Raw genomic sequence first — 12131 nt, forward strand, 5'->3', positions numbered from 1 at the left:
ATTTGACAATGTTTCTGTTCTGCTAAGCGTTCAAAACATAACAAGTACTTTTGGGTGTCAGGGAAAATGTATGGAGTAAAAAGTACATTATTATCTTGAGGAATGTAAAAGGTGTCAAAAATATAAATAGTAAAGTACAGATACCCCAAAAAACGACTTAAGTAGTACTTCAAAGTATTTTTACTTAAGTACTTTACACCACTGATATCCTCTGGCTCTAGAGTAGTGTAACAACACATTGACATAATGCTTTCTCAGTATTTTGATTCTTGTTATAAATATGTTTGTTTATTTAAAATCAGAATCAATCTAATGAAATATTTGGCCTCTTTAATGAATGCCTTGAAGGTCAAAAGAGCATGCCATCACAATAAATCACAATAATGGTGAAACCATTTATTTAGCACAAATATAGAACATTGTTTCAATAGATAAAGAACTTCTCCCTCAAGTAATATAGCCTCAACCTGACATTTCCAAACAGATCCTCACACATCTCTGCCAATCTGCTGTTCATTAAGCTGATTGCTTGACTGCGCCAAGGGCTTGCCTGGCTGCCTTGTTTTGATTAAAGGGAAGCTCATAAATAGAGTGCTGCCTATAAATGATTTCCTCATTACATCAAAGTCACACGGAAGTTGTAAGCAGCTCCTACAATTGCCACAAATGCAGCTAACTTTATGGGGTTAGGGCCCTGATGAATGATATAACAAGGAAGGAAGGAGGACCATAAAACATGACCAATCTGGCTTTCCAAACCAATGGTGTATCACACAAGCAGAAGTGTTGTAGAAGCCGGACACAGTTGACAAAAAAAAACAACAACAATAGAATTAAGGTCAATTAGTCCCAAGAATGCTGCTCGGGAAATAATACTACTGCCGTCTTAAAACCTGGCATGTTTAAATCTTAGTAGCTTAACAACTTTTGTCATTGAAATAACCCAAAGGTATGATGAACGACAGTGTTTCAGACACAGGTACAACTCTACTTATCGTTCCACAGATTCTCGCTGAAGTTACTGCTTTCAGAATGTGAAGGTCTGAGAAGAGGGAAGGTGGTATAGTTTAGATGCTTTGGTTTGGGGCTCTGCATTTCTCCATTTCAGTTGACATTAACACAATTTCACATGAAATTAAATAATTATATTACTTACTGGAAGCCTAACACTGCAAATTCCATGACAACAATGAAACATTGTTTTAAAATGACATTCACTGATATGGTTTACAACAGTTTTACAATATCTGGAAATCTGACTTTTATGTGCTTACACTTAAGGGTTGTCAAATATTGACATAAACATTAGCAACCATGTAACCACCCCACACATCAGCTGTGTCTGTGGAAAATGTAGGGCATGTTCAATTTCAAAGGCTTAGATAGCACAGCCGTAGATACGTAACAACATATTCTCACTTACATAATATCTCAAGAAGAAAACATATGTTTCAAACGTTTTTAATTTGATCCTTGTGAATGACATACATAACCAAATTAAAAAGTATTTATAAAACTGCATAGTATAGCTCCTTCCAAAGGAACATTTAGATGAAAGATTAAAAAGTATAAACTTTTGCCACATTTGAGCTACATGTTATAAATACGAAACATGAATCACTCAATTCATTTCCAGCATTAAAAGTTTAGAGTGAAAGCAAAATAAATAAGTATACACAAATTAATCGAAGACTACAAATGCCTGATAAAACAGAAGTGCTGAATAGAATTTGTTGCTACAGTCAAATCTAACGGAAAAATAGCAACACATTTGAATTAGTTGAGTTTATGAAAAAAAAGACAACAGTTCCCACAACTAATTTATTAGACTTCGGTATGGGATGAAAGCAGTCGGAAATCAAACTTGTCTGTCATCAAGCAGAGGTAAAACGAGACAGTCCTGAAGTTTTGATTCACCCCGGGCCAAAAACAGAATTATGGGCCTTAGTTGAATCTTCTATGCTAGCTAGATGACAAGTGGAATGGCAGTAATTGAACTACATGTTGTCAATTTCAGAGGCAACTGGATAAACATTTGCATTGGAATATATTACATCAAGTAAAACAGAACCGCTAGTTAATTTGGCCTTGATATCCAAATCAGCAGAAGAAAAACAAGACACTAGAAAACAATTCATCTAAGTCTTTAAGGCTCTTTCGTGAGTGAGGTGCTGTATCTTCAGGTGTAAAAAAAAACTCAATTTCAGTGTTGTTTCATAGCAAGGAGAAATATATAGTATTTAAAAAAAGAGTTATGTCCACGTGTCAAAGGCTAATATGAACAGAATAGTCCAGCGAGCAGAAGCGTATATTCCTATCCATCATCCTGATAGATGATACATGCTGTATCCCAGAGGTGTAGCGTACAACCCCATAGGTGAGAGGGGCAGCATGGGACGGTGGTAGGGGTAGGACTGTCCGTAGAGGGAGACGGCTGTGTGGAGCTGTGCTCCCAGGGGCATGGGTAACGTAAAGCCCGGGTGCAGCGTGGGTTTGGCAGCCATTTTGAGCTTCTCCAGCTCGGCCTCCTGTAGTCTCTTGGCCTTAGCCCGGCGGTTCTGGAACCAAATCTTGACCTGGGTCTCAGTCAGGGTCAGAAAGCTGGAGAACTCGGCCCGCTCAGCGATGGACAGGTACTGCTTCTGACGGAACTTCCGCTCCAGAGACAGCAGCTGGGAGGTGGTGAAGGGAGTACGAGGCTTTCTGTTGGTCTTGTGCTTCCGCAGCGGACAGGTAGGACTTACCTGCCCTGGAGAGACAGAGAGCGAGACAGAGAGAGGGAGAGAGAGGTTCAGAGCCAATACTGATTTAATTTAACACATGAATAAGCTACTTGAGTGAGAAAGTAAATATACTTTGTCCTGATCCTGATAGAAAACCTATACCTAATGTAGTATTATCACATCATCCTGATAGATAAATGAACAACGTTAGAGATACAGTATGAACTGATTGTGTGTGTACACAAAGGTATTGGTTGGGCCGATAGCAATTTTAAACTGAAATTGAAACGTAGGCATACTAATTTCCCTAAGTGCTGTACAAGTAAATTGACTATATAACATTTTCTTTGCATAAAATAGAGTGATTTTGAGGAGTGATGTAATATGTGATCCAATCAACTGTTTCTTACTAAGCTTGTTGTGGTTCATTGTTAAATGGAAACGTCAAACATTGCAATGGATACACATACTCCTGTCAAGGGAGGAGAGGACTATTATTTGTTGATTAATTTAAAGCAATGCTGACTATTACACACAAACCACATGAACAAACTCAATTAAAGGGTTTGAAGACCTGCCTGATATTCCAAAAAGATAGATAGAAATACATCTTAATATCCCAAATAAATAATAGAAATTGTTGAATATTGTTTTCCAATGAAAGATGAAGTTGAGTCTAAGTTGTAGCAGTATAACTTACAAGACCCGCAGTAAGCCATTTAATTAACTCACATAACTTCGTGAAGACCCAGGCCAAACCAAATGATTTCCCTAATACTTATTTTTCACATATTGGTCTAATAGATTGAATATCAAGACTCTTACTTTATGGTAAGGATTTTCTACACAAACATTCAGATATATTCAAAGTAAATAAGACAAAGTTAATACATGCAAAAAGCCATACAATAGGATTTTGCGAGACAGGCAGCACACATACAAATTATATGTTAATTTGATTTGTATTTTACAATATTTTTATTTAACGTTTATTTAACTAGGCAAGTCAGTTAAGAACAAATTCTTATTTACAATGACCGATAAAAAAATAATCATTAAAATATAGGACAAAACACACAAGAGAGACAAGAGAGACAACACAACTCTACATAAAGAGAGACCTAAAACAACAACATAGCAAGGCAGCAACAAATGACAACACAGCATGGTAGGAACACAACATGACAATAACATGGTAGAAACACAACATGACAATAACATGGTAGCAACACAACATGGTAGCAGGACTAAACATGGTACAAACATTACTGGGCACAGACAACAGCACAAAGGGCAAGAAGGCAGAGTCAACAATACTTCACGCAAATGACAACATCCAGTAAAGACTGTCCATGGTTGAGTCCGTGAATGAAGAGATTGAGATAAAACTGTCTGTTAATGTACTGTACCTTTTATCCCTAAATATAAAAATAATAGGTTATGGGAAATAGTGAGGTAAGAAGTACACCTTCCAAATGTGTTCCGATTAGTCTACTTAAAAACCACAGATTTTCTCCAAAAAATGACTTACGAGTTTGTGCAGAGAATCTTGGGCTCATAACCCAGGGAGCACAATCCTCCGGCTCGGAGGACTCTGACTTTACCGGCGACGGTGGGATAAAGTGCTTTCGGATTCCCGCGGGAGGGCTGTAGCTCTCTCTGCACAGGTACGGAGAGTTCTGCGTCTTTGAAAATGGAACCACAGAGACATTGTCGGGTTTGCTTGTAAACTCACTGTGAATCTTTCTACCCGACATTATAGCCTCCACACTGAAGGGATGATGGTGTCTTGTCACTTGAGTTTTGCGGCCATCCATCGTCCTCTCTAGCTCGGGTCGGCTGTCCTCCTCCGATGAACTGCCATCCCTCAAACTCACATGGGCAGACATTCCCCCGAAATATGTACCAATGGCACACGACAAGACTATCAGTCTCAGCTACAGGTGGCCTTCAAAGTATGGGGACACGACCTGTCAAGTGTGGGATAAGTTAAATAATCACGTGGCGCCAGTGGAACTTTCGGCCAATCGCAGCGCTGCCAAAATGTAAGAGCGGACCTTGTTACCAGTGATTGGTCTCTCACACAAGGGTTCAAAAATATATCCAGTAGGGTATACCACATGGTGTACTGTGACGGATTACTTCGAACCTAACCTCAAGAGATTGTGTAAACACAGGCCCCTTGTGGGTAATTTACGCCCAATTATAAAAGAGATGAACAATCTCTCTCAGGATGTGACTTTTCCTGATTGTAAAACGTTGTTGGTGCCTCAAACCAGGATACACAAATGTGGTGGGAAAGTGCTTCCTCTGCAGCCCAATTCTTTATCATGCGCTCTTAATTCAAGTGTGCCCATAGCCGCTGAAAATAGGGGTGCTGAAGGTGCTGCAGCAAAAGTAGTACACTGGGCCTTTACTAGTCCTGTTGTACTGGACCGATATGGCTGTTTGTAGCCTACTGGTACTGGTATTTATTCTGATTCTAAATGTGATTAAAAATGTCCATGACCTTTAAAAAAAGTGTGAATAGCCTACTACCACATCTCATTTGTTTTTGGGAAAAGTTGTTGTAGCAGTCTCGATTCTACCTGTAAACATTTCGTTTTGACTTTACCACCTGTTTCGTTATTTCAGCACATTATTGAGACTGACAAAATACTTTTTTTATAGCATATTCTGATTTTGTGTCTTTATTAAACACAGACCACATCCATCAAATCCAGGTTGATAAACGTGGTAGTCTACTTAAACAAATGATGCAACATATTCTACCCACATCTGTTTATCCCGAGTGTTAATACATAAGTGTTAATCAAACATCCATTTACTGTTATTCATCTGATTGATTTCTACAACATTCTTCTGTCAGTAGGCTGTGTTGAAATGAAGAGGACTTACATACCTAGAGTTCAACAATTGCACTTGCGGTATGAGGATACTGTAGGCCTATACATAGTTTTCTCTTTGCTAAAATATTTTTTTCAGTCACGTTGGTTATGTTTTCAAGATTCAAAGCCCAGATTCCAAAAGCCAAGTAAGTTACTGTGCTGCTCAAAACATTTGTTTCATGAAATACACGACTAGAAGTAACTTTTAGTTCTATCATGTAGTAATATTACATTTCATCAATAAAGACCTTTAAAAATGGTACTACTGGCATAAGAAATAAACAGCCACTATTTGATAATCACAAGGACTAACTCAGCTGCCCAGTTTGACTGGTAAGAGCTGTGTGTGTGTGTGTGTGTGTGTGTGTGTGTGTGTGTGTGTGTGTGTGTGTGTGTGTGTGTGTGTGTGTGTGTGTGTGTGTGTGTGTGTGTGTGTGTGTGTGTGTGCGTGTGTGTGTGTGCATGCGCTGGGGGCCTAGAGGGCTGAGACTGAGCGAGAGCGCCATTCCCATGAGGCTGTGCGTTATTAAACGGGGTGATTTCACAGACAATCTGAGGTTTGCGAAGGCGCCAGTGAGCGGGCAGATGAAAGCCTTGCTCCTCGGGGGAGAAACTGTTGCAGTTTTGCGGCTCTACTCAGTAGTCACCTCCCCACTTGCTCTGGTCACACCCCCACCCTCAGGCACCTTGTCGATCACAGTCCCAGGCCCTGCTACACACGGCCTGTCACAGGGTGAAGTGGTAGTGAGACATGTAAACTGCATGTAGCCTACAGATGTAGGATCTTCATTTGATCACCCTGTTGCAGGAGAACTTTTCTGCAATGCAGTACATTTTTAAACTTGTAGTGTGTTTGCGGTTTAAAAAGGTTTCTGAAGTTTGAAATATCAGATTTGATTTTCCCTTACGAAAATGTATCAACTACAATAATGTCCATTAATTATAATCCACATAGTAATTCACATTTCCTGTTGCTTCAGGATTATTTTCCTGCTGTAGAAAACTGGCTCAAATGAAGATCCTGCACCTATATAGTCAACTCAATGCAATAGTGCTGTGAAAACTCTTGAGATGTGAGGAATGAAAGAAAGTGACTGAAGCCGCGTGCGAACCGAACGTGGACCAAGGAGATTTTCAGCAGGAGGAACCCCCTTGAGTAGAAAATTACAAACACATCCTCCTTCCTTTTTCCATAATCTCTTTGGGCTTGATAAAAAAACAAAGTGGAGGGGGAGAAAACGTCAGAAGACAGCTTCTGGTTTTGTTGGTATGTTTGGACACACCTCAAGCATTGTAATTATAGTCTGCGCTTTGAAGTGGTGGAATGTGGGACTGTGTAATAAGCTGGGTTTGTTACACGCATACTGTGTTTACACAGCCATTAGGCCCACTTTATGGACACTCTGACCCCAAAGCACACTAAATGGGCTTGTAAGTAAGCATTTCACGGTAAGGTCTACATTTGTTGTATTCGGCGTATGTGACAAATAAAGATTGATTGTATTTTAAATGAAAACTGATACTTTTAAGGATTCTCAGTAGATTAAATCATGTCTAATGTTGGAAGATTATTATAGTTTTTTACATGTATAAATAGGAATTGACCATATTCTTAGAAGATTGTTATCTCTTGGTAGGTTTGTTGCTGTGCCAAATTATTAAATACTTCATTATACTGTCTATATTGTTGCACAGACAACATACATCTAGCAACCCAAGAAGTGATGACTTTCGATAGATAATCAGAATATACTGTAACCATAAACCGATATTTGCTAGTATGTAAAAACACTATTTTACATTATAATACTTTACATTATAATACTTTACATTGCAATTCTTAACATTACAATACTTTAAATTACAATTCTTTACATTACACTACTTTACATTACAATACTTTACATTGCAATACATTATGACATGCAAGAATGAGTTTTTTTCCCATTTTGTTTCACTTTTTTTTTCTCACCTTTTTTTCACCTTTATTATAACATGTAGCCGGCTACCACCAGGTGCACCTTATACTCTGCTGCCGTATGTACATACACATGGAATCACTGGTCACTTTAATAATGGAACACTGGTCAATTTAATAATGTTTACATACTGTTTTACTCATCTCATATGTATATGCTGTATTTAACTATTGCTGTACATATACTATTCTGTCCTACATATTCTTCAGATATACTACATATTCTATCCATACACTGTCCATAATGTCTATACATTCCATCACATAAATATACTTTATATATACAGTACAAGTCAAAAGTTTGGACACACCTACTCTTACCAGGGTTTTTCTTTATTCATACTATTTTCATTCCTCATGAAGCTGGTTGAGAAAATGCCAGGAGTGTGCAAAGCTGTCATCAGTACAAAGGGTGGCTACTTTGAAGAATCTCAAATATAGAATATATTTTGATTTGTTTAACAGTTTTTTGGTTACTACATGATTCCATATGTGTTACTTCCTAGTTTTGATGTCTTCACTATTATTCTACAATGTAGAACAGAGTAAAAATAAAGAAATGCTCTTGAATGAGTAGGTGTTTCCAAACTTTTCACTGGTACTGTATATATACAGTATATATTTACACTCCAGACTATGACATTGCTCTTCCTAATATTTCTATATTTCTTAATTCCATTATTTTACTTTTAGATGTGTGTTGTTGTGTATTGTTAGATATTACTGCACTGTTGGAGCTAGGAACACAAGCATTTCGCTACACACCCGCAATATCATCTGCTGAACATGTATGCGACCAATACAATTTGATTCGATTTAAAGTGTTTTAACAAGTGAATTCTGACAATGAATGCATTATTTGCCCAGATACCCTTCAAATTCAGTATAATTTTTCTTATTCTAACAATCCAAAACATATTCTTTACCTGATATAGGGAACATAATACATGATAATTATATAGCTTTGTATTTCAGTCTGAAAAACAAGTCCTGTCTAGAAGCCCTCTCTCTACAGAAAGGTCAGACACGTTGTCAAACTTGCAAAGCTTGTTGAAATGAAGGGCGTTATTAAGTTAAGCCTGACAGTGGCTATCATCACATTGTTTTCATTAACACCTTAATTAGTGTTAAGGAGCGCCGGTCTTCCGACCAAGCTTTAGCTCTAATGAACCTAAATGACTACCTTCAGTAGGTGCATGGCGCCAGCTCCAATTAGCTGCTAACAGAGGAGACTGCTATTCAGCAGGAAAAGAATGATCCTGTAATGTGAAAAATTGATGCTCACTTTGCTAATGACATCTGAAGAGGCAATCTGTTGTTAGCCTCAGCTCCGTTGTTGTGATTAAGTCAGCTGCTGATTGCAGGGCAGCACCGGGGAGGTTCTTGAGAAATGTTTTGGTTGTGGTTTCTTAACATTATTCATAGCTATAAAGGTGATACAGAAATTATGCACATTGCCAAAAAAAAAAAAAAAGATGGAACTCTCAGTGGAAGCATGCTTGTAGTATTTTGACAAACATGTTCACTCAGGTAAATAGTCTTCTGGCCGAGTGTGAGTGCCACCTCAAATAATTTTTGGAACTCTCCCTGACAATGATATACTGTAGTACTGTGTAATTCACTACCAATGAAGTTCTACATCTTTACTCTAAACCCTCGGCTCCAAACTCAGTATTGTCAGACATTACTGTCATTTCATAAATTAGACATTGCACAGGGTTAAGGGAAGTTAGTGTCTTTAAATGGAACAACTACTTAAACATTCCTGTCATATATATATATATATATATATAAAAGAGGTGTGCATTTTTCACTTTACAGACTAGTAATTATCCAACACAATTACTGGTTCGAGGTGTTACAGCAAAGAGCTCAGGGAGTGTAGGCCTTCCAGGCAACGCATGACCAACAGGCAACCACTACCAGAGTCGCAGAGACAATGGTCCAATGTTAAAATGAATTGGAAAGGATCAATAGGAGGGCAATGCCAGCGCCAGGAGGCATCGACACAACCCAAGCAGGGTTCCCCTTCCAAGCAAAAACATTGCTGAGGAGTGGAGGTTAGGGGGGGGGCCCCATCTCCGTAATCAGGTCAGGATCAGAGCCCAGCCCTGTGTCCAGACTGATGGAGCCATTTGGCTTTATGACTCATAGTGTTCATGACTCCAGTTTCCCTGTCAACCAGGGGGAGGGACCAAGGGGCCTGCCTCTCTCTCTCTCTCTCGCGCTCTCTTTCTTTCTCTCTCAATTCAATTACATTTCAATTTAAGGGCTTTATTGCTTCTACACCTGTATTGCTTGCTGTTTGTGGTTTTAGGTTGGGTTTCTGTACAGTACTTTGAGATATCAGCTGATGTAAGAAGGGCCATATAAATACATTTGATTTGGATTTTTTGATTGGCATGGGAAACATATGTTTACACTTTTTTTACAGTAAACATTACACTCACAAAAGTTCCAACAGAATAAAGACATTTAAAATGTCATATTATGTGCAAATAGTTAAAGGACAGAAGGGAAAATAAATATACTGTACATAAATATGGGTTGTATTTATAATGGTGTTTGTTCTTCACTGGTTGCCCTTTTCCTGTGGCAACAGGTCACAAATCTTATTGCGGCGATGGCACACTCTGGTATTTCACCCAATATACATGAGAGTTTATCAAAATTGGGTTTGTTTTTTAATTCTTTGTGGAATTACTTTTTACAATTGACTTTTTCCACATTTTATTACATTACAACCTTATTCGAAAATCGATTAAATAGTTTTTTTCCCTCATCAATCAACGCACAATACCCCATGATGACAAAGCAAAAACAGGTTTTTAGAAATGTCTGCACATTTATAAAAAATAAAAAATGGAAATATCACATTTACAAGAGTATACAGACCCTTTACTCAGTACTTGTTGAAGCACCTTTGGCAGCGATTACAGCCTCGAGTCTTCTTGGGTATGACGCTACAAGCTTGGTATACCTGTATTTGGGGAGTTTCTCCCATTCTTCTCTGCAGATTCTCTCAAGCGCTGTCAGATTGGATGGGGAGCTTGTCCCAAAGCCACTCCTGCGTTGTCTTGGATGTGGGCTTAGGGTCGTTGTCCTGTTGGAAGGTGAACCATCGCCCCAGTCTGAGGTCCTGAGTGCTCTGGAGTAGGTTTTCATCAAGGATCTTTCTGTACTTTGCTCCGTTCATCTTTCCCTCGATCCTGACTAGTCTCCCAGTCCCTGCCGCTAAAAAACATCCCCACAGCATGATGCTGCCACCACAAGGCTTCACCATAGGGATGGTGCCAGGTTTCCTCCAGATGTGATGCTTGGCATTCAAGCCAAAGAGTTAAATCTTGGTTTCATCAGATCAGAGAATCTTGTTTCTCATGGTCTGAGAGTCTTTAGGTGCCAATCGGGCTGTCATGTGCCTTTTACTGAGGAGTGGCTTCCGTCTGTCCACTCTTCGATAAAGGCCTGATTGGTGGAGTGCTGCAGAGAGGTTTGTCCTTCTGGAAGGTTCTCCCATCTCCACACAGGAACTCTGGAGCTCTGTCAAAGTGACCAAGGAACTCCCTGACCAAGGCCCTTCTCCCCCGATTGCTCAGTTTGGCCTGGCGTCCAGCTCTAGTGAGGGTCTTGGTGGTTCCAAACTTCTTCCATGTAAGAATGATGGCGGCCACTGTGTTCTTGGGGACCTTCAATGCTGCAGAAATGTTTTGGTACCCTTCCCAGATCTGTGCCTCGACACAATCCTGTCTCGGACATCTGTGGACAATTCCTTCGACCACATGGCTTGGTTTTTGCTCTGACATGCACTGTCAATTGTGGCACCTTATATAGACAGGTGTCCAATCAATGTAATTTACCACAGGTGAACTCCAATCAAGTTGTAGAAACATCTCAAGGATCATTAATGGAAACAAGATGCACCTGAGCTTAATTTCAAGTCTAATAGCAAAGGGTCTGAATACTTACATAAATATGGTGTTTCTGTTTTTTGGTTTTAATGCATTTGCAAAATTGTCTAAAAACTGTTTTTGCTTTGTCATTATGGGGTATTGTGTGTAGATTGCTAAGGAATTTTTTTATTTAATCCATTTTAGAATAAGGCTGTAACATAACAAAATGTGGAAAAAGGGAAGGGGTCTGAATACCTTCCGAATACAATGTATGTGTATCTAATATGGTCATACATTTGTCAGGAGGTTAGGAAGTGCAGCTCAGATTCCACCTCATTTTGTGTGCAGTGTGCACATAGCCTGTCTTCTCTTGAGAGCCAGGTCTGCCTACGGCGACCTTTCTCAATCGCAAGGCTATGCTCACTGGGTCTTGACATAATCAAAGCTTTCTTTAAGTTTGGGTCAGTCACAGTGGTTAGGTATTCCGCCACTGTGTACTCTCTGTTTAGGGCCAAATAGCATTCTAGTTTGCTCTGTGTTTTTGTTCATTCTTTCCAATGTGTCAAGTAATTATCTTTTCATTTCTCATGATTTGGTTGGGTCTAATTGTGTTGCTGTCCTGGGGCTCTATGGGGTCTGTTTGTGTTTGTGA

At 39.2% G+C, this 12131-nt stretch overlaps 1 protein-coding gene across 1 annotated transcript; it reads right to left on the reverse strand.

The window, feature by feature from the left end:
• Positions 1-375: 375 nt before the first annotated feature.
• msx2b (muscle segment homeobox 2b) lies at positions 376-4794 on the reverse strand. The gene is made up of 2 exons (XM_014198072.2): positions 4255-4794; positions 376-2749 (listed from the first exon to the last, which is right to left on the reverse strand). The coding sequence occupies exons 1-2, from the start codon at positions 4610-4612 to the stop codon at positions 2322-2324; spliced, it is 786 nt and encodes a 261-aa protein (XP_014053547.1). The 5' UTR covers positions 4613-4794; the 3' UTR covers positions 376-2321.
• Positions 4795-12131: the final 7337 nt, after the last annotated feature.

The sequence above is a fragment of the Salmo salar genome, chromosome ssa04 (assembly GCF_905237065.1).
Source record: "Salmo salar chromosome ssa04, Ssal_v3.1, whole genome shotgun sequence".
NCBI lineage: Eukaryota > Metazoa > Chordata > Actinopteri > Salmoniformes > Salmonidae > Salmo > Salmo salar.

Bases quoted from the DNA above. Each gene is read 5' to 3' on its own strand.
- msx2b (XM_014198072.2), bottom strand. From the start codon at position 4,612: ATGTCTGCCCATGTGAGTTTGAGGGATGGCAGTTCATCGGAGGAGGAC. The intron at 2,750-4,254 runs GTAAGTCATTTT...CTGTCTCTCCAG, and splicing joins AAGATTCTCTGCACAAACTC to GGCAGGTAAGTCCTACCTGT.